This window comes from Brachyhypopomus gauderio, chromosome 5, assembly GCF_052324685.1.
Source record: "Brachyhypopomus gauderio isolate BG-103 chromosome 5, BGAUD_0.2, whole genome shotgun sequence".
In the NCBI taxonomy this organism is placed as follows: Eukaryota; Metazoa; Chordata; class Actinopteri; order Gymnotiformes; family Hypopomidae; genus Brachyhypopomus; species Brachyhypopomus gauderio.
The window spans coordinates 22,201,422-22,225,206 of NC_135215.1; the positions used below are offsets into that span (position 1 = coordinate 22,201,422).

Sequence of the window (23,785 nt, forward strand, 5' to 3'; positions counted from 1 at the left end):
GTGAGTTTTAAAAGGTATGAAGCTCTCTTGTTTTTATCAGATTCACTATCGCATAAACACAAGCAGTAAGATTACCTGCTTTAAGTAGGTATGTTACAAAAAATTAAATGTCCAAAAATGGCAAATTAAATCACACCACTGGATAGAGATTTTAAATACAAACAGAACAAAACCATCCATGTTAAGCCTGGTTTAAGCCTTGAAAGTATAAACCAGGCTTAAGCCTATGTGTCTATGTATACACATTTGTGGGTAACATCTATTTTGGGTATTTTTTATCGCTTCATGTAGTACCTGGTGTATCTGAAACTTAATTTCAGATAGAAATTCCTCAAATGCGTCCATTCTACTAGCGCGGCTCGCGCAAATTTACAAAATTCGAGAGGTGCACGACCTCAGGAATCCACTGCGCGCGAGGCGCTCGCGCACGGGCGGAGCCACAGCGATGACGTCATTTTCGCCGCGCGGACCCTCGCGCCGCGTCAAGTATAGGCGCGAGCGGCGCGAGGGTCCGCGCTTCAGCGCAATGAACAAAGTCATGTTTGTTGGGGTCATACACCTTAACAGGGGCGAGGCTGGGGTATTTTTAGTGGTGCTAGAGCACCACCGTGAAGTTGCTCAGCACCCCCTGGCTCAACACATTTTTAAAATATTATATTATGCAAAAACCTTGCTCTGCACCTGCGCAATACTTTGGTATTGTGCCTCTGTGAGCACTGGGGGCTGGGCACCCCTAAAGACCAGATCCTAAAATCGCCCCTGCACCTTAACAAGGTGGAATTAAAGCACTTGTGCGTCACTTTCAAGGTCCATTTCAACACGTTTTCAACGTTAAATTTATTTAAGTTAAATATTTCTACATATATTTGAAATCATTCGCTTTTTATCACATTATTTAATGGTTGTTTATTTTCAAAACGCCCAATCTTAACGTCTTCACGTTGTCTCATGTTTCGTCCTGGAATTACAAGAAAACTGTTCAATCAGACAGATTGTTGTGAAACGAAGTAGTTACAATTTCAAGCATTTTAAAGTACTTTAGCCTAAATTCCAGCACTTTTCAAACCTGAAACACAAAGCAACATTAATTTTTGTCAGGTAAATGTTCATTCCTGTTTTTGAGGGGTGTTTCTTTATACTACCACATATCGTTTCAGACAACACTGTAAAAAGATTGTGACGCGGCAAGTAGCCTCTGCCGTTCGCGCATGTTTAGCGCGAGGTGTACGGAGTCGCGCGCTAGGGTCAGGCAGGAGGGAGGTCACTTTTCTACGTAATGTCCGAAAATCAGAAGGCGGAATGACCGCAAGTCAATCAAATTACACCGCCGTCATCCATCCAGCGCTGCTGAGCGCCAGTGAGAGGATCATATTTCGGCCACAAAACAGATAGCACGCGCGTGTGTGTTGTTTATTATGATTTGACGGATTTTTTCCCCAAAAAAATCAAATGACGGAAATCCGTCGTAGTGACGGAGAACTTTAACCCATGGCCTAGGTGAGGAACGTATGAAAGGAAGGTTACCATGTTAGGAAAAGTGAGAAAAAACAAGCCAGAGCTTCTCTCTGAACTTCCTGAAAACCAGAAAGCAATGGCAATGGCTGTCTGCACTGACAAAGCCATTGTTTGAAATTGTCTGTTTTTTTCTTCTAAACACAGTGACATGCTAATATCCCTGGTAAAAGAATGCATTTTCTTTTCCAAATCTTCAAGATCAAAGCTGGATCTTGATGTAAAACAAATCTGTTTTGACTATAAATGAGATCTGAAACATCCAACCTTACAAATAATAGCCCTAATGATTTTTATACACACACCCACACAAAAAAATGAACAAGAAAGTTCAGACAAAAATGTATTTGGCAACAAAAACACTTTTTTTATGAAAGATCACAATGATGCAAAAATCGGAAAATACTGACAACTCTGCAATGCAAAATGCAATACAGACTGTAAAATACACATTTGTATTAAATAAATAAAAAAGAAGTTAAGCAGGAATGCATTCTGGCAAAGTGACTCAAATTTTCATACACAAACAGTTGGACTCATTCCCAAGTCAACAAAAACAAAAGTTACATTAGCATTGAACATTAAGTCAAAAGCATTCTGAACTGTGTTTGGGTTTTACAATTGATTAACAATTTTAACAATTATCTTTAAAACACCACTCTATTCTGTATTGCAGAAAGAAATATTGCATTCATCTTAAAAATATTAATTCCTGTATTTTTCCATATACAGCATATTATTGACATTACTGAAACAAACCATTCACCATGTATTTCTTGTGCCAATTAATTGAACTGTTGAACTGGAACTGATTGGTTAGGAGTCATGTCAGTCACTGTCGGTTTCATCCTGATACTTGGAAGAGGTTTTCATGGCACGACCATTTTGAAGAGGCATCACCTCATAATCACTCCTTTATTTAAATAAATAAACAAAACATGGTTAATGATGCAGAATACTTCATTATGAAGTACATTATGCTGGACCAAATACGGCATTGTACAAAAGTCTTAGGCCACCAGTAGATTTCTTGTATTTTCTGGCTGCATTCTAACAAAGTCAATGAAAAATAATTGCATATGTTCATTATTGCTAAACAATTAACAATTCTAATGGTGGCCTAAGACTTTTACACAGTAGTGTACACTTTAGTCATTTGTCAGTTGCAGTCCACCCCTGCTGGCACTACTGTTTATACCGTCTACCAATCCTGTTTTAAAACATTTTTGTGCATGATGAGGTTACTTGAATGACTTTCACTTGTGTTGTTCTGAAATATAGCTGATCTAAGTTTCCATTCACCTCTTTCATTTTAATTTTGTGTATGCACATGTAAGTGGATATTTTGTGTATATTTTCAGTACATGTGAATACATACATTAGTTTAATGTGCAGTTGAAGTGTTTGTATGAACAATGCATCAGTATAAATGAATTCAGTTAACATTATTCAAAACCAGATCAGTCTTGAAAGAGGTCAATGAACGCTGATATACAATATCCAACAAAGTAACTTGATACCACAGTAGTGGTATTAATTGTGGAGTGCAATTAACAATTGATTACAAAATTCATGACAACTTATCTAGTACAGTTAAAGAGTAGGTATACCCTGAAAAGTAGTCCTTAAACTCAGAATACAAATGCACAATAGTCCTTTTTCACTTTATTAATCACTGGACCACAGAACTGTGGAATAATAGGTTAGATCTGCAATAAAGATATACCACCACAGAGCTTTTTGTAAAATCCTGAAATCATTTAAACAAATTTCAACTTGAATTCTAAAGAACATACCCATATATCACTTCATCATCTGAATCATTTAGCATGGAAAAGGCAGGATTATCTTTCAGCTGTGAATCTGGAACAGCAGAGGACAACAATAATGCAAACAATGCAGTTTCAACATGACTAATAATGGTGCAAGGGGGATAACATGGCCAGGTTTGCCAGATTAAGCTTTTGATTTGAGGCTAAATACATATAGCTAGCATTTATTTTTATCATTTCACTAACGTCCAGTTCCGTTCAAGGTTTAATACGAAAGGTACCAGGTACAAATACCTGACAGTAAATTGCCATGCTTAAATAAAATTTAATGCACTGTATGGAAATACAGTTAAAAAATAATAATAATAGAAAATACTTATATTTTGGTATTTTGGAATAGCTTACTCTTGGCTTACTTTCTTTAAACTTTGGTTTCTATATTAATGTGTTTACTCACCATACAGGGTATTTTTGGATGGCGAATAGATGAATGCTAATGTGTAAAGGTAAAAATTAAGAAGGCCATAGAAGGATACAAATTCAGCTGGTAAAAACAATAGTTAAGGATTTGAGTAAAATGTAGTCCAAGTGGTATTATGGAACGGGATTTGAGGTTACTTTGTTCTTTATCAGTCTGGTTTTACACTGAACATGAAATCAATCAAATCTTTCATTAAAGTAAAAGAAAATCAAGTCAATTACTTGGAATACTTCACTTAGTAACAACTGTCTTCTCTTACAATTTTTAATTAAGTGGTAGAAGACACTAATGAATTCAAGTTAATTCCTCTATATTCTCTTTAGTCTTTACATTCCACTATAAAAAAAAAATCAACTAATTGTACTGTGTATGGTATCATTGTCTTTCTGGTAGAGCCACAATAAAAAAAAATAAAAAAAAGATAATTGTTTTATCAAAACAATTATTAATAGTCTAATAGTCCTTCATTCCTGCTGCTGTGATTGTACAATCAGCACTACTCTCAGTAGAGCCTCCCGCTATATCTATCCATTCAGCAGACCTCACTGCTACACAGCACCACTGTTAATATACAACTTATATGCACACTCCTTCTTTCATCTTGACGTGCAATCATGTGCCCATGTGCAAAAATATGTGTATACAAGATTTTATAACTTCATATTAAGGATAACATTTTTTTCCATTCTTATTCTTTATTCTATTATATAAAATATACTATTGGGTGCACTATCCCTATTCCTGCGCTGCTGCAACCACTGCATATATCCCCATTGTGGGACTATAAAGGATTATTTAATTTTATCTTTTACAAATCATTTTATATGGACCTGTGAAATTCATCAGTTCCTACAACGATTAGATAATGGAACTTTAATGAATCTTAAAGGAAGTCTGTCGTTATTGCCCAAATATCCAACACGTCATCCTGAACTACATCTTGGAATAGCTTAGTGTTGTATTTAAATTGATATTATACTAATAAACACAAAATCAGTTTGCAATCCTGATTTTTCAAAATACATTGTCACTTTTGCATATTTTGCATATAACATTTATCCACAGAATATTAGACAGGAAATATGTGACAGGAAAATATGAAGACCAGGTATGTTTGTTATACTTATATTATACTTAAATTAAAAAGTTAAATATATAAAGACATGCTTACTAAAATATCTAAAAAAAATAAAAAAATAATAAAATAAAAGTACACTTTTAAACAATTAAAAAAAATAAAATAAAAAAAACTGAGCATAAGGATATAATTTTGATAGTGGGTGGAGAGTTCTGCAACAAAGTTGTCTTGTAGAGCTTTCGAGCCAAATCGCAGGTAAAGTATGACCATACTGAAAGAGAGGGAGGGGATAGGGGTTGGGAACATGTCTCAACGGAATGGAGTTATTATTATTTTGCACGGTGGAGTTTTTATTATTTTGCACGGTGCACAGAGGAGCAGTGGCAGCACAGTGGAGTGTATTTACGATTAAAGCGTATCTAAATCTAGGGTCACGCTTAATGACGAAAACTGCTTTACGACTGACTTTTCGGTCTCTAACCCTGCCGTTAAGTGGGGACTCAGTTATAATAAGAAGGAAAATAATATTTCATTCATATAGCACCCTCATGCTATTTAAAACTAAACAGGACTACACAGGACAGAACTATCTTTTTCTTTATTTAATTGTTTCTTAGTTCCAGAAGGTTGGTGTATATAGAGAGAGAAGACAATAGTCTTGTGGCATATCTCTGTGATTTTTATCTACAAAATTAAACAACTGAAAGAACATTCTCCAAGAGTGGCGAATCCCATCTTTTGTCAGGGGTCATTTAACTACCAGTCCTGCAAAGCACTAAACTTAAACCTTAAACTGAAGCCATGTGCTGCAGGTGCATATGCTGCTTAAAGAATGAACTCATGTAGGAGAAAAATAAAGATGATTACCTAATCACCAAAACTAGAAATGTCAGTGCAGTCAGAAATTTCAACCGTAAATCTGGGGAAAGAACAAAAACAATGAATTATGTATTTTCAACAAGTTAATTCTATATTTTTGCTAAATATTCAAGTAATAGTTCAAATTCACGTTAAATGTACTTTAGTGTTGTTTTTACTTGTGAAGTGGTCACTGATACTGATAGATTTGAACCAGTGTATGCAAACCAAAGGTAAAGCAAATGACTGAATATCAAGTTACTGAACACTGCACAATAATTATGAACTATTATGATTTGAGGTGATATTTATGGTCATTACTGTGTCAGAAAGGATCAAATAAAGCCATAAGCTTATTGACATTAAAAGGTTAACCATTCAATAAAATATACTTCATGTTATACAGAAATATGCACATACATGCAAAAAATAAAATATGGGCTATTCACAGAATTTACAGGGAGTTAACATTATGTAAGACACTCACTCGTCTTTGTGTGTAAGACTAGTCAGATAGAGATAGGAAAAGTTTAAATTTCTGAGTTGAGGGATACAATGGCCAAATCAGGTGTATTTATCAAATACGCATACAACTGACTTACTAAGGGCTCTAATTTTGTGGCTGCATTTATTGCCAATTGTAAATTGAAAGACATAAATTAAGCACCTGCAATAAGGGTGGAGTGGTGCAAAAGGGGTCTGACTTAAAATCTGCCAGTGCAATATGATATTTTTGAATTCATTTTACCTTAAAATGATTAATTGCTCTACTGCCTGTGACAAAGTGACAGAATCTGATGCTGGATTCTGCAAGATTCTGATTTAGAACTACTATGACATGAAAACATGACATGTGTTTTACCTGAGTAAGGCATGTTCTTTAGTTCTGACCATGCTCTCAAAAGCAGAAACCCCAGATAGAGGACATATATAGCAACCAACAAGAAGAAGAATATTTTCATGCCCTGTGTATGGAAAAAATTAGTGCTTGATTTTCTCATTTTATAATGGTCCTCCAACAGTTTGAAGTGGCACAGTGGCTACAGGGGTTCATTTCCACTCTATCAGATGACTCAATAATGGTCTTGAGACATAATGCATTCTAGGGGAAGGTTGAAAGCGATCTCTGAGCACTATCACAATTATGCACCATTTAAAATCTTTTTTCCAGAGATCTGATCAAACATTTAGCAACCAGTATGCCTAGCCCCCTCAAATAAACAAAAAGCGATTGCGAGTTCACACACAAATAGGCATTTTGGCCTCAATAGGCAAAAAGAAGCTCAAAAGGTTCTTTAGACTTAAAAGTGAAAAGAAGCTGTTTAATAAAATAAATAATCAATGTGCAAAAAAAAAATTTTTCTACTGAGGCACTAAAGGCCCAAAGGCATAAAAGTCAATTGTAGTGGAAAGATTATTTACATCATAGAACTAAATCACATGCTGAGATTAGCTTTGTGTGTGTGTGTGTGCTGTTTCATGTAAGCAATACTTTTTAGTCAGTTCCAGTATTTGGCCAGTAGATGGAACCCAAGTACTACCATACTGATATTACAGTAATGAAATGACATTTTAGTTCTATAAAAGGTTCATTTCTGGTCAGGCAGTGCACTTTTTGTTATGAGATGTAATTGCAATGTTATAGACCTCATTGATCTGAATCATACAAGAGCCTTTATTTTTTCTGTATTCTGCATAACAGGATTGCAGCATGAGTTTGTATGATTTCCTACATTTTTGGGTACTGTAGCACCTGACAGGCCAATTTGAACCAAACTTGGCATAGCTCAAACGGGCCTCAGTCTATAAAAGGTTTACAAACTGGGAGTTGATCACTTACATGGTTTATGAGTTATAGCAATATAGGCAGAGTTGTATAGTAACGAATTAGAACTACTTCACTACTGGACTTGAGTACTAAAATGCTGTATCTGTACTTTACTGGAGAATTTTTTTTTTCTCCTACTTGCACTTTTACTTCACTACATATTTTCCATCAGTTTAATACTTTTACTCCAATAAATTTTTTACGTGCTGTATAGTTACTCGTTACAATTATAAACATGTTAGCTGGCGTCACCGGGTCAAGCGATCAGGCGGTCTTATGAGAAAACTGCACATGCTCAGGTCACGTCTCGTTTACTCTGCTGCTGCCTTCACTGAACACTTGGGCTTCGTAATCTAGGTTCACTTGACATGTCGTGACTAAAGGGTCCGCACAGCAAAAATGATGCAATTGCGGTGGCTCCACCCATGCACGTTGGCCCCGGGCGCGGTCGCGTTGCGAGGTCGTGCACCTCTCGAATTTTGTGCGTGCAAAGTTACAAGGTGGAATTCATGCACTTGTACGGCACTTTGAACGTCCATTTTCAGTATTTTCCAGCACATTCAGCTTAATTTACATACTTGTACAAATACACATATACTCGAAATTATTCCAAATAATTCGCTTTTTATCTCATTAAAAGAGATGGTACCGTGTTTGGTAGCAGCAGAAGAGCAGCATAAGTGCTGCATAATAAGCTTGTTGGCATAATGTACATATATTGGCACCTTCCACACCTTCAACATCGAGTGATCGTGGCGGTGAGGAAGGAGACCACCCTGGCCCTACCTAGAGACAGTGTTTGCGTTTGCTGGAGTGAAAGTAAATTCCTATAGGATGAAGTGCCATCTCTGCCTCCCTAAATAGGGTGAAATATTGGCCTTCAAAAATTCACATTTGAACTTGAACACATCAATGCAAGTTATAAATATAACGCACAGAAGACACCAGCTTTAGCTTTCAGTAAGCGCTAGTTAGGTTAGATATCTTAGCTAACTAACCTAATTATGTTCATGACGTGCTGCAGTATTCACTTAACATTACCTGGCAATCATAAAGGCGATGTCACGCTGAGTTGTGTTTTTAGTAACAGTAAGCCGTGTCTCTTTTCATGCTGACTAATCATGTGCCCATTTTTATAGTGTAGTGTTTTTATAGGGGAAGGATCGTTTATTGATTTATTGGGGGTAAACGCAGGGCAGTAGGCTCTCCCTTAGAATCTGACGGACGGATTTTACGTCCAAAATACACCTTGTTTTCCCAGCTAAATTAAGGCGAAGTTGTACTTCTGCGTCACACCTACGACGTAGTGGGACATAGGTTATCTGTTTTTTGTGTACGAAAGTGTTAAGCCCAGTTTAAGTTGCTACTTGTTTGTACATACAGAACACTTGTATTTGTGGTCTTTGCCATCTTTGATTTCTAAGTGATATGTAAGAACAATTGATAATCAAACTTTGACGGCTATCTTTAATTCAAAAGACAATACTTGTACTTTTTACTTTCAGTACTTGAGTAATAAATTTTTGAATAAACTACTTAAGTACAAAAAATGCTGAATACTTCAGTACTTCTACTTAAGTTTTTAAAGAACACTTCCAACTACTTGTACTTTTACTCAAGTATGGGTCTCTAATACTTTATACAACACTGAATATAGGTCATATATTGTATGGCCACAAAGATATAATGGGAAAATGGACCAAACTCAAAAGAAAAACACCCAAAATTTTTCCACATTTATTTACCTACATAGTCTACAGATTAGTCCAATACCAAATTTGCCATCAGTGGCGCAAAAAGGGGGCATGCAGCGTATGCGACGCATAGGGGCGCTGCACTAGAGGGGGCGCCAAATCGATGAGATATAATACTTAATTTGTGTCCATCTTACGTACGTATATTATTTGTCCTATTGAATTTAGCCAAGGAATGCACAGCAACTGGAATTTTGATTCTAGGACCTACGGTGTGGGAGATATGGACCAAAAAGCAAACTGGTGTGCTATAGTGCCACCATCAGGCCAATGTGGATCCCTGTCTAGAATTCTCTCATTGCACACCTGCTGCACCTTTCTGGCATTTCAGGGCCTTACGGTCCCAGAAAAAAAAAATGTAGCAATTACAATTGGTTTAATAAAAAACGTGTGAGAACCCTAATAATAGCAAAAACAATAGGTTTCCCACACTACGTGTGTGAACCCTAAAGAAGGAAAACCCTGACAATTACAATAAACCCAATGAATAATGTCTCCAATCTCCTGAGGACTAGGCAAACCATTAACTGATGCCAAGATGGAAAGTTAGTCTCACTCTATAGACAAGCTCAGATCCCAGTGAAAGAAAATGTTTCCCGAAAGAACATATTTAGCTTGTAAATGAAGATTTAAATGTTTTTCATGGTTTAAAGAGCATTTATTTTGCAATCAGTTTATGGAAAATATTAGAAACAATACAGGTTAAACAAAGGAAAACATTTAAATGGTCAAGGCTAATGTCATGGAACGTGAAACACCAGAGGCTCAAAGCACCATCTACTGGCAGATACAGCTGTCCACCAGGACTCAAAGACTTGAAAGACCAAGACCTGGAAACTGGATACTTGAAAGCCAAACCCATTGTATTGTCATTTAGACCATTACAGCCTTCATCCACAACTCATAAATCTTCATAATAGTGGAATACTGAAAGAAAACGCAAGCAGCCATCTCATGCCCAGGTGACCATTCAGTGTGTAACGTTATAAGGTAACACACTGTCACTACTATTGTTCTGCACATGCCTGAATCCTGTCAGTCAGATCATCAATAAGAGTGAGGTATAGGTACGGACGCAGGACCAAAAATACTTCTTCTTTACATGGATGACTGGACACTGAATCATTGTTCCAACTGACCGGTATCGGCAGCAAGGTATTCAAATTTTCTTCAGCCTGAAGAAGTATTGTCAGCTGATTGTAAAAAAGTGTAAAACTGAACAGTACAGGGCAAACTGAACTACAACAAACATATATAATGGACCTGGAATACATCTTCAAATTTATGGAGAATCGCCAAACACTCAGGAACCATAAAGCTGAAATGAGAAGGAAAGCAACAACCAAACAATACAAGAAATATGCATGTCTTACCAGCAAAGAGATTTCTCGCAGAAACAATAAAGTGGCAATGAGAAAAGCTGGAAGCTGCCAATGTCAGAAAAAGCTGTGACAGAGATCATAAATCGAAACACGCAAGGAATACGATTTGAACATCTCCCAAGTTCCAATGGGTGGAGAGACAAAAATGGTGCATACTGTCAGCACCACCCTGAGGCCAGATATCTTTTTGGTCTCAGAATCTGCCAAGATAATCATCATGGAGCGGACAGTGCTATGGGAGGATTGCCTGGGAGAGGCGCACAAATACATTCAATTGGCAACAACTGTCGTAAGCAGGGCTGGAAGATGAGGTGTATGCCCATTGAAGTAGGCTGCAGAGATTTTGCAGAGCACTCAGTACACTGGGCATCACAGGAGGAGCAAGGAGGAGAGCAATCAAGAACATTACCAAAGCAGCTGAAAAAGCCTCAGGATGGCTCTGGATAGTCCATGGGGAGAAGGGATGGTCCATAAGGACAAGCGGTTGCTACCTGAACACAGGCCGCGATCTGATCAACCGTGGTCGGGTCATCTGAGAGAGGGTGTATGATGTTAAAAGCCCCAAAACACCCGATAACCCCAAGAAACATCACTGACATTGTGTTCAGGTTCATCAAGAGATGTATTTTAGAACAATATGTTATGTTTTACAGAAAAGGAAATAAATAAAAGAAACAAAAAAACAAAAATAGCTTTGAGTGCCACAATACTGAGAACATGCAGTGACTATGACTGACATACTTTGCTGTGTCTACCTCAATCCACTAACCATTCATCTAATACTGCAAATACTGAGAGGAATTGGTCCTAATAAAGTTGTAATAAATAATGACTAAACTGTCTATCCCTCATCCAAGAATGGACAAAAAAATGTTGCTATTTTACTACACATGCTGTGTAGCAACTGCTTGTCAAAAATAACACCTATATGCTTAGTTTGCATGATTTCAACAAAAATAATGACTTTTAAAAAATGACCTGGCCTGGCGGTTAGGGAACTAGTCTTGTGACCGGATGGTCGTGGGTTCGATTCCCAGACCTGAGGCCATGATTGAGGTGCCCCTGAGCAAGGCCTTTGCTCAATGAGATGAGATAAAAATGTAAGTCGCTCTGGATAAGGGTGTCTGCCAAATGCCATAAAACAGGGATGTCAAAGTCAAATACACCGAGGGCCAAAAAACCAAATTTGCTACAAGCCGAGGGCCGGACTGGTTCAATGTTTATTAAAACATATTGAAATGATTGCACATAGCCTATTGAACCAAGACCTAACACAGTATTTATTATTTAATGCTTAAATGAATAAAGCAATATTTTCTTATGGATCTGTCAGTAATTTCAAGTGAAAACATTTTTCAACAAGCAAACAGATAAAAACAAACTTCCTTCAAAGAAAACATGTCCTGAACATTAAATGAATAAAGTAATAAAGGTTTGAAAAGTGCTGAAATTTAGGCTAAAGTAGCCTACTTGAAAATGCTTGAAATTGTAACTACTTCGTTTCACAACAAATAACTATCTGACTGAACAGTTCTCTTGTATTACGTTAACAAATACGAGCCTGTTGTAATTCCAGGACGAAACATGAGAGAACGTGAAGACATTAAGATTGGGTGTTTTGAAAATAAACAACCATTAAATGTGAATAAAAAGCGAATTATTTCGAATTTATGTATAAATATTTAACTTTATTAAGTTTAACGTGCTGGGAAATATTGAAATGGACCTTGAAAGTGACGTACAAGTGCTTGAATTCCACCTGCAAACATGACTTTGTTCATTGCGCTGAGGCTCGGCATGCGCAAAGTTACAAATTTCGAGAGGTGCACGACCTCGTGAATCGACAGCGTGCGAGGCCCTTGCGCACGGGCGGAGCTACTGCGATTACATCATTTTCGCCGCGCTGACCCTCGGCGCTTGTGCGCGCTGCAGTGACTTCGTGGGCTACCGTTGCATTGTGGGGAATGTAGTGTTTGTGCGTGCAAAACACCAGCGGGCAGCTGTGGCCTGCGGGCCTTGACTGACACGTGCAATAAAATGTAAAATGTAAATGTATAAGTGCAAGTAAATTCTTTGCCAAGCACTTTCAATGTTTAAACATTTCATTTTAAAATTCACGTTATGCAAGTATATAATAGTAATATAATTCAACATTTAAATAAAAATGCAAAAATATCTTTATTGCGCAGAATTCTTGTTAAAAAAGTATTTCAGATTTGGGGGGATTGAAAAATACGTAAACTATAAATGCATGTGGAAATCTAACCATCCAGGTAGTCGATTTCTGTTTTATGCCATTGTGCCATTTAAAATCCAAACTGTTGGATACAGAACAAAATAAACAGAAAAGCAATACTGTTCAAACACATTGCTATGCATTACATAACGTGACTATATGGCCTACAAGAAAACACATTAGGTAATTAGTTGCTACAATCTGAAAGGTATAAGATTTTAAATTACACTGTGTCACCTGAAAATGTTTGATGTCCATGTCATACTGATATGTGGGATCCTGTAGTTCATTTACCCTAAAAAAAAGGATTTATGATTAGATCACCAGTGGGCAAATATAGACAGATCTCTGCCAATAACAAGACTGATAATAAAGACTATAAAAAGGTCCATCACACATAAATATGTATAACAATTTAAAGAACCATTTGAATAGATATTTCTTACATTTGCCATATCCCCAGAGTAACTGGAGAGAACCACATCAGCCCTACAAGCACCAACTTTGGCAAGTAGAATGTCAAACACTTCCTCTCTCCCTGTAGGTAAAACCAAAAAGATCAGCATGTCTGCTCTGAATACTGTAGACCATAATGTAAAGAAATAATAAACAAATAACCATAAAAATTTCAAATGCTTTGTGCAAATATCTTTATATTTATATCTTCTTCTTGAAAGAAAAGCTGGAACATCATATTAAACTCTAATCAATGCATTTTTATTGAGTAATATAACCCAAAGGTTCATCCATGCAGAGGAAGCATCATGAGCAAAACAATTTAAAAGTACCTTTTAACAATTTTGGCTTTTCGACTTTACACACACCAACCTAAGTGTTGCCTCGATCAATAAGATGAAAGCATATGACAATGCCATACACCAAGATTTATGAATGCCTAATGGATAATTCATGAATGTGTAATGTATAAGGTCAATAAGTCAACACTGAAGGACAATACTAGAACAATTGCCCAGGTCAACACTGAAGGACAATACTAGATCAATTGCCCAGGTCTCCATAAAGTGTGGCATACACCAAGGAAAGGCACTGCTCTTAAAGCTGTGAGACCTAAGCTGGAGGAATGGCTACTGTGCCACATACTCAACCAAAACACAAACACCCCATTCTCACTATTGCCACTAAAAGATACACACCTGTACTCTGAATCCATGGTATACACAGAGCCAGAAAAGCAGCAGAGCACACAGGAACAGAGCTTGAAAAAAGGTGTCCAGCATTCCAGGAAACCAGCTATTCGTTAGGAATGACAATGGGAAAAATGGATCTACAGCATAGAAGACAAAACATCCATCACAAATTTATACAAGAAATTGGAACTCTAGCAAGTTTATAACATTCACCCAAAAACAGCAGGATAATGTTAATGCAAATAAATCTTGTTTCTATACACCATGTTCCAAATTATGCAAGTAATATTTTCTCAGATTTTCCAAAATTACCTATATGAATTGGTGATTTTAATTTTCCAGTCATCAACTATGAGTGCAATTGAAAGGTTTTTGAACAAACTGCCAATGATATCAGTATATAAAATAAAATAAAATAAAACTCAAAATGCATGTTCCAAATTATTATGCAAAGCAGAGTTTAACCTTTTCATTTCATTTAGCAGGTTATTACAAACTGAAATCAAACAGTTTAAGTCAAAACTTTATTCTAGGTGATGTTACATTTGCACATAGGACCCCATGTTTGAAAGGAGCTTCTGAACTCTCTCGTCCATTGAATTTATCAGGTTTTGGATGGTCTCTGCTTCTATTTTGCATGAGGACAGAATACCCTCCCATAGCTGTTGCTTAGATGTGAACCACCTCTCACCATCATAGACACTACTTTTGATGATGCTCCAGAGGTTCTCAATGGGGTTGAGGTCAGGGGAGCATGGGGGCCTCACCATAAGTTTGTCCCCTTTTATGCCCATAGCTGCCAGAGATGTAAATGAGTTCTTTGCAGCATGAGGCGGTGCATTATCATGCATGAAAATTATCTTGCTGCAGAATGCACGGTTCTTCTTCTTCTTTACCCCATCAGGTATCCTACAATCTCTCTCCCCATGATTCCAGCCCAAAACATTACTCCACCTCCTCCTTGTTGGCGCCGTAGCCTTGTTTGCCTGGGGTGTCCATCAACCAGCCATCCTCCACTCCATCCATCTGGACCATCGAGCATTGCACGGCACTCATCGGTGAAACAGTTTTCAAACAGTTTTGAAGTCAGTCTTCATGTATTGTTTAGCCCACTGGAGCCGTTTCTGCTTGTGTGCAGTGGATAGAGGAGGTCGACAGGATGGCTTACGCACAGCTGCAAACCTCTGTAGGACCCTGCATCTTGTTGTTCAGGGGACGTTGGGGGCACCAGCAGCTTCAAAAACTTGTCTACTGCTATGACAATGTTGCAGAACGCAGTACGGTCGTTAATTGTTTCTCAAAGGACGCTTTCTCTGGCTGCGCTGCTAAGCACACATACAACAGAGTGCAAATCTAGCTTGCTGAAAATGAGGGACGTTCTGAACCACAAATTCTACCAAACATTGAAGTAAAGGATGATGCCCCAAAGGAACTTCTGCCAAAGAAAGGAGCCGTGTCTATTGTCAGGAAGTACATAAGGTTTTAAAGGTGGGACGCGGACCAAACAGTCACTTTCTGTAAATGCTGTCGGGCAAAAGTTGTTGCAGCTGGTGGTAACGAGAGCAATCTGCTGCACCACACATAAAGCTAGCTTATACTTGCGACTGGCGTGGTGGCTCCGCTGTCGCATTGCAAGGTTGTGCACCTCTCGATTTTTGTAACTTCAGGCGTTCCACTCTTTTTGCTACATGTTTGCAGGGTTCATACACCTTTACAAGGTGAAATTCAAGCACTTGTAGGGCACTTTCAAGGTCCATTTTCAATATTTTCCAGCACCTTCAGCTTAATTAAGTTACATATTTATACAAACACAGTCAAAATAATTAGCTTTTTATCACATGAAAAGAAATGGTACCGTCTCCCCAGTATTCGACCACTGTTATTATTTATTTGTTTAAATATTATGTTATTTACTTAAAGGTAAGATATTTGGGACTTTTCAGTACAATACAACCATTGACAAACAGCACTGTCTACTTTAGGTCTAAATACCTCTTATTTGTTATTAACAAACTGGTGTGCAATTTATAATATTACGTGTAGCTGGTTCACAAGTTGTATAAACCTACAGTTTTGATGTCTGAAAAATGTTTTAAATAAAAGGTTTTGCATTTTTACTGCAACCGTCATGCTATATGGTTCATTCACTACTTTAGTGCTGCCATTTGAAAACTGATCATGTGGGGCCATGCAGATCAGTATTACATGTTATACTTAGGTGGAAACATTTTTCTAACAGTGGAATAGGGTACTCAACCACTCTACTGCAGTAATTCTTTTTGCAATCAATGCAGTGAACACATCATGCATGGGGGGAAAATATCAAACAGTGAAAGATATAATTTCGAAAAATACCATGATATATAATTTGTCATACCGCCCAGCACTAAACTGGACAGTACTTATCCAGTTCTATTGATTGTTATCTATTATCCTCCCAGAGCTGGGTAGGCCTTAGTGGCTTTGCTGTAGTCTGGTTTAGATTGTATCTAACTGGACAAGAGTACTAGGTTACATTAGGTATCTATTCCTCCACACATTAAAAAAAAAAAAAAAAAAAAAACTTGTTGCGTCCCCCAAGGATCAATTCTTGGGCCTTAACTGTTCCACCTATACAGTTGCATGAAAAAGTATGTGAACCTGAAAAGTCCATCGTAAAGCAGTTTCTGTCGTTAAGCGTGACCCTAGACTTAGATATGCTTTGATTGTGACGATACACTCAGCTCACGAGACGAGACGAGAGACACAATATTGGGTTCACGAGAACGAGACAAGATTTTAAGAACGCTAAAATGACAAATTATATGACTGGACAACAGACTTTTATTTAACTGAGTTACACATGCATTTTGAAATGTTTTATTATAACTCTTAACCAGTGTTGTGAATAACCAGTATTAAAAATAACGGCGTTAGGTAACGGCGTCATTTTGTCAGTAACGGGATAATATAATTAATTACTTTTCCTGTCGTTACAACGCTGTTTATGTTACTGGTCATTAAAAGCGGTGCGTTACTATATATTGATATACTAACAGTAATCCAAGCGGACCGCTGCCCAGGCTAGTGAGGAGTAACAGACCTCGATAGGTCACAGTTCTCAGTGTAACACCTGTTTAACTTAACAAGTCAGTAAGCAATTGGCTAAGGCAGCGTACGGTAGCCAATCAGAGCAAGTGTTTTTTCACGTGTGCCGAAGCACACGACACAAACGAAGAAGAGGCAGAAATGGCAAGTCAGGAGCAAGCCGAAGAAAAATTAGCATTTTCAAGATAGGGATATAAACATTATTTAAGAAAATACTTGTTCCTGAATGTTTACCAGACTGGGTATTTGATTTATTTAATTAAGAATAGAGGTTTAATTGTTAAGTTTACTTCTGTTGTGACCAAACCAGTTGTCTCAGGTTGACAGAATTTAATTTAATTTGATAGATGTAAATTCACTTTACTGTATATAGTGTAACTTTACTTTTGCTTCTTTTTTTTCAAAGATTTGGGATTTTAAAGGATTTTATCCTGCACTGGTCTGTTGATGTGAAATAAATGTCAAAAGTTAAACACCTTTCTGATCTCCCCATTTCAACTGACTGAAAACTGCTTTTTCAAAAAATCCTGTTATAAATAAATGGCTACCAAAACTCCTAAACATGGATACAAAAAAAGGCAAAATAAGGCTAGATCGGTGCCATAGAACCCATGGCCAATAAAGACCAGGAGTGCCCAGGGTGATCATTATGAAACTGCACTATTCCATGGACAAGATGAGTATTGGCATATAGTAGGAAACAGAAGTTAACGTATGAAGGATTTACTATGACCATTAGGCAAGATATCCCACAAAATGCTCTGCAACAAAAAAGGAAGTTTAATTTGGTGTGCCAAAGCTGATTGCTAAAGGTATCAGGTTCAGGATCCAGCAACCCTCCACTTTTCATTTAACAAAAGGGACAACTGTTTTGATACAGCAGAAGAAGCAGAAACTAGTGCAATGGACGAGATGGATACGTAGCGTGAGTAAAATAAAATAACAAGAGGAGGGAGCATTTTGGGAGTGTATGAGTGTCAATCTGAGATGTTTGTAGAATATCCAGGGACTTGATGTTATATACACTCAAAGCAGGTGTTTCCTCTCAGACACGTTGGGGCTACTGGATTTTTGTTTTGGGAGATTTTATCGTTTTTTATGCAAGTGTTTTGCTTATGTTTAGGATGAGATTCTTATTGGTTTGGTTGATGTATGGTTGGTTATCATTTAAGTTTGTATTGTTGGTAGGATGTTTCAGTTTTGGTTTCTGCTGATCTAATCAGCATTACCATTTTCTGTTTATATTGTATATATGGAATGCCTTTATTATAAAATGTCAATGTCACAGTGAGCATAACTTAATATACATTTTTAAATGTTATGGGAATTAAAGAGAAGAAAGAGAAGGTTAATATTGCCCTTTTACAAGAAACCCACCTTACTGGGTGGGACAAGTATACTAATCATATTCATCATTTTCATCTAGTAAATGGGGAGTAGCAATATTAATTAATAAGAACATACTGTTTACCGTAAAGAAGTGCATTAAGGATGTAGAAGGTAGATATATACTTATTACAGAATTATATGGTGAAGACATATCAATAGGATGTGTCTATGCTCCAAATACTCAAGTGAGTTTTATCCAAAATTTTTGTCCCAGTTCTCTGCTATTGCTATAAATTCTAGTGTTCTTGCAGGTGACTAATTGTACTATGGACCCCAAAGTTTATCTGAATGCAGTGTAGATACCATGCTAAACCAGCAGGTGGCAGTACCACTGGCAACACATTGAACTAGCTCGCTTTGACGGAAGAAAGGGTGTGTCTAAAGTACGTGGTATCCAGGTGTTTAAATACCCTGATCAGCCATCTCTGGTTTGACCGGCAGCTAGCTTAGATCAATTAGAGAGGCCCCGCCATTTCTCTCTCTCTCTCTCTCTCTCCGGTTTTCTTTATTGAGAACATGCGAATTTTGTTACGAATAACAGCTGAGAGTCGTATTACTTCATTAACAAGCCCGAGTTACGGTGTAATCTACCAACCAACTGAACAACGTTACCACGACAATAGATTCACCGAACTACTTCCATCAAGCTTGCTAACGCGGCCACATGGACTGAAACAAAGGCAATCAATTCCCAATCGGTAAACCGTGAACGAGACTCACATTCCTGGACTTCATATCCAGAAGGACGATTCCCAGCACACCTGAACGACGTTGCTTTTTATCAACGAGGAGCATATGGTGGAAATTCCTTCCAAATTCAGGCAGGACGACGAAACTACCCAAAACCCTCAAAACGTGAGAGTCTAACCGCTGGGCATAGTTTAGAAAAGGGCATAGTTACTTAAACTGCAGACTTATCTAAGTTTAACTAAAACCTTCTCAGTGTTTTGTGTTCAACTTTGTTTAGATAGTCTTCATCAAGATTTGTATATACAAAGTTCTCTTTGCTGTGCATGGAACCATCTTTTCCTTATCTGATTAATTGACAACTTGTAGTCTTCCCCATTCTCAGACACACCACATTAATTTTTAGTTATTTAGCCAGCACCATTACCCTTTGTTCTGACCATGTTAGAATAAACCAGCTGAACTCATTAACATAGTGTCACGCTGCTCTACTGTTTAAAGTCAGCGCCATTTTAGTTGCTTTGTTCTCCACAGGAGAACTGAGATTATAACTCCCGCCTCCTCACACTCGCACAAGCACACGCACACATTTACTCACCTTCCCCCCCCCCCCCCCCCACACACACACACCCAGTCTTCACTGTAAATATACTGATCCCTGTTGATACAGTTTGTGTTTTAGAATATCAAAAATCAAATCAAAATTTATTTATATAGCACCTTCCAACAATGCCTTGCATTAACCAAAGTGCTTAACAAAACAAAGAAAACAATATCATAAAACCATTTAAGGTAAAAGTAGGATATTAAAATGTCAAAATTAAGTGCTTAATCAAATTAAACAAATAAAACAATATCATACAACCATTTAAATAACAGTAGAAGTAATTAAAAGAGTCAAGAATTATACGTTAAAGGCCTTTTTGAATAAATAGGTCTTTAGTTTGGCCTTAAACAGAATCAGGTCAGAGATGGAACGCAACTCTAAGGGAAGACAATTCCAGGCCATTGGACCAGCCACAGAAAAGGAACGATCCCCCCAGTGCTTGCATCTGGATTTTGGTACTTTGAGTAGGTATTGGCCAGCTGACCGTAGGGCTCTGCTGGGCTGATGGATTTGTATAAGTTCTGTGATGTATGGCGGCGCAAGGTTATTCATAGCTTTAAAAACAAAGAGCAGTAGTTTAAACTGTATTCTAAACTGAACCGGGAGCCAGTGTAAAGATGAAAGAACCGGTGTAATGTGCTCAGATTTACGTGTGCTGGTCAATAAACGAGCAGCAGAGTTCTGAACAAGCTGTAAACGAGAGATGGAAGACTGATTAATTCCAACATATAAAGCATTGCAATAGTCGAGTCTAGAGCTCACAAATGCATGGATGGCTTTCTCCAAATCAGTACGGCTGAGGAAAGGCTTTTCTTTAGAGAGCAAACGGAGCTGAAAGAAGCTTGTTTTCACAACAGAATCAATCTGTTTATCAAGTATTAAGTTACTGTCAAGCTTCACTCAGATTTTTTACCACCTGGTTAAGACGGGGGAGCAGAAAACTTGGACTGAAAGAATTGTTACATGGGTTCCTGTTGGTGTCAAACAAAATCCATTCAGTTTTGTCATCATTTAAATGGAGAAAATTTTGAGACAGCCATTGCTTAATGTCAATTTAAGCAGCTGATAACAGAATTAAGACTGGGTGCAGATGTTGGAGCAACAGGCAGATAGATTTGTAGATCATCTGCATACAAATGGAAAGACAGGTTATGACGTGCAATGATATGTCCCAATGGCAGCATGTAAAGTGAGAAAAGTACAGGCCCCAGAATGGATCCCTGCGGAACACCAGAGGTCAGAGGAGTCGCAGAAGTGGAAGACAGATCACCTATCATTACAGAGAAAGTTCTGTCTGTTAGATAGGACTTAAACCACTTAAGAACAACTCCCTGGAGGCCGATATGGTGAGTCAGACGAGTAATAAGAATCTGATGGTCCACAGTGTCAAAAGCTGCTGAGAGGTCTAACATGACCAGCAGAACTGGTTTTTTTGGCATCAAGGGACAAAAGAACATCATTTTGTACTTTAAGTAGTGCAGATTCTACACTATGACGAGATCTAAAACCAGACTGGAATTTTTCAAATAAGTTATGAGATTCTAAAAAAGATTGCAACTGAATAAAAACAACCCTTTCCAGAACTTTAGATAAGAATGACAGATGAGAAATTGGCCTGAAGTTGGAAAGAACTGTAGGATCTAGACCTGTTTTTTTAAGGAGTGGCCTGACCACAGCGTGCTTAAAGATGGACGGGATAAAACCTGAACTTAGACAGCTATTAATGAATGTCAACAGACAGGGACCGATAGTGTCAAAGGACTGTTTGAACATCTTAGAAGGAATGATGTCCAGAGGACAGTTTGTGGATTTCATTTGTTGAACCACTTCAGTGAGATGGGGTAGCGATATCAGCTCAAACTGGTTAAAAACAGCAGATGTTATTGGAAAAACATATTGATGCACTTGTACAGCATTATGTGTACTAGCAATGTTCTGCCTAATGGAGTCTATTTTGTTTAAAAAATGTTTAAGAAAATCATCACAGGTAGACTGTGTAGCCGTTTTCAGAACATCAATGGAGGGATTAATTACAGACTGAATGGTACTGAATAAAACCCTTGGCCGGTCACTACTGGTGGAAATTAAATTAGAGAGATACTGAGATTTGGCCCGTTTAACTGCATCTTGATATTCACTAAGACAGTCTCTTAACATACTCTGGGACACACAAATCCTGTACTTTTTCCATCTACTTTCAGCCTTCCTGCAGCGTTGGCCCGGGTAGTATCATTAAGCCAGGGATCTGGTTTTATTTTTGTTAAAGCCTGTTTCTGAGGAGCAATAGAATCCATGATCTCTGTGCAGGTGATGTAATAAATTCTTCCGGATGGAGAGATGAATCTGGACTTTCCACAGAGTACAGAGCAGAGCTTCTAAAGGCAGCAGCAAACTGTCCTGCAGTGGAAGGAGTGTAGAGGCGGCGGAGACGTGCTGAGGTAGTAAACCTTGCTACTGGAGGTGCGGAAAATTTAAATAAAATGGGGAAGTGGTCTGAAATACAAGTATGCAGAATCTCTGTGATGGATACAGAAAGACCATGAGAGATTATTAGATCCAATGTGTGGCCATGGCTGTGTGTGGTTCCTGACACTGACTGTGACAGATTAAAAGAATTCAATAGCCTTTGAAACTCTTCTGCTAAATGGTCACCAGGACAGCAAACATGAATATTAAAATCACCACATAAAAGCAAACTGTCAAATTTTGGCATTAGTTCAGCTAACAGCTCTGAAAGTTCATCAATAAAAGTCTTGTTATATTTTGGTGGACGATACAAAACTCCGCACAACATGGGGTGTGCAGATTCCACCACAAACAGCTGTAGTTCAAAGCTGCTATAGTTTTTATGAGGCAGCGGGCGGCAGGTAAGTTTATAATTAAAGACAACAGCAAGCCCGCCTCCACGGCCAGATACTCGCGGTGCACTCAGATAAGTGTAACCAGGTGGGAGGAGCTCGGAGAAAGCACTGTTGTCACCTGGTTTCAGCCAGGTCTCAGTTAAAAGAAATACATCCAGATGGTGAGTGGTTAATAGTTGTTAATAGAATAGTTAATAGAATAATAGAATTAATAGGTTAATAGAATAGTTGGTTTTAAATAAATGTATCATTTATTTTTACCAAATTGTCTGTGTTGATGTAATTCAAAAGTTGTTGTTGCCAAAACCTCCAAAGAATTCAGTTAAATCCTTCAGATACCAAACCATTAATTACCTTTTGTTGATAACTAAAAGTTCTGGTATAATTATAATACGAGACTTGATTCTAAATTAATGGGACTGATTAATAATTAAGGTAAAACAAATTATATCAACTTTAAAGGAGTAGTAGGTGAAACCCCTACTAGCATTGACTAAGAATATTTTTAATAAGATGAGAGAGGCCACGAAGGAAATATGCCAAGATTTTCAATTATTTGATATATGGAGAATCTTGCACCAGAAGGAAAGGAATTGTACTTTTTTTTTCCCTCAAATCCACACCAAAAGTTTTTCCACACCAAAGTTTTGTTTATTACTTCTTTGCAACAAGTACAGTTTTGGATATAGTGCAATCATGTGATATTAGGACACAGGAGCTTTAAGATAATTAATATGTTAATTTTTTTCCCCTGTGCTTGCTCAATAAAAGTAACGTTTACTTTGTTTCCACAATGTTTTTAAAGTTTCTTTTAGTGTTTCTAAAAGCCAACAAGTTACACTTTGAAATGGCCTTATTATCAAGTACCCGTAGCTGCAGAAGCAAAAGTCCACGGGGTGGAGCTGGATCTAGATCCAACTCCTCCCACAGTCCATAGTTTCTTTTGGTTGGTCTAGGAGGCGGGCGGAGCTGCATCTAATCCAACTCCTCCTACGTGTCGCTTACGTTTTGCGACCAGGAAATATAAATACAATAAATTCACATTTAAGACTTTTACCGTTTAAAGATCAAAATGTTCTTTAAATGTTATTTAAATAACACAATA

The 23,785-nt window shown here is 37.6% G+C and overlaps 1 protein-coding gene across 3 annotated transcripts in view; it reads right to left on the reverse strand.

Annotated features, from left to right (window-relative positions):
- Nucleotides 1-808: 808 nt before the first annotated feature.
- tmem181 (transmembrane protein 181) overlaps nt 809-23,785 on the reverse strand; it is a 58,942-nt gene continuing 35,965 nt past the window's right edge. For all 3 annotated transcript variants that reach the window (XM_077006502.1, XM_077006501.1, XM_077006505.1), the window contains exons 9-17: nt 14,056-14,186; nt 13,348-13,439; nt 13,139-13,196; nt 6,564-6,666; nt 5,711-5,762; nt 5,032-5,114; nt 3,742-3,831; nt 3,309-3,375; nt 809-2,425 (exon numbers count right to left, since the gene is read on the reverse strand). In XM_077006502.1, coding sequence (XP_076862617.1) covers nt 2,341-2,425; nt 3,309-3,375; nt 3,742-3,831; nt 5,032-5,114; nt 5,711-5,762; nt 6,564-6,666; nt 13,139-13,196; nt 13,348-13,439; nt 14,056-14,186 — 761 coding nt within the window. In that variant the 3' untranslated portion in view covers nt 809-2,340. The remainder of the gene's footprint in view (nt 2,426-3,308; nt 3,376-3,741; nt 3,832-5,031; nt 5,115-5,710; nt 5,763-6,563; nt 6,667-13,138; nt 13,197-13,347; nt 13,440-14,055; nt 14,187-23,785) is intronic.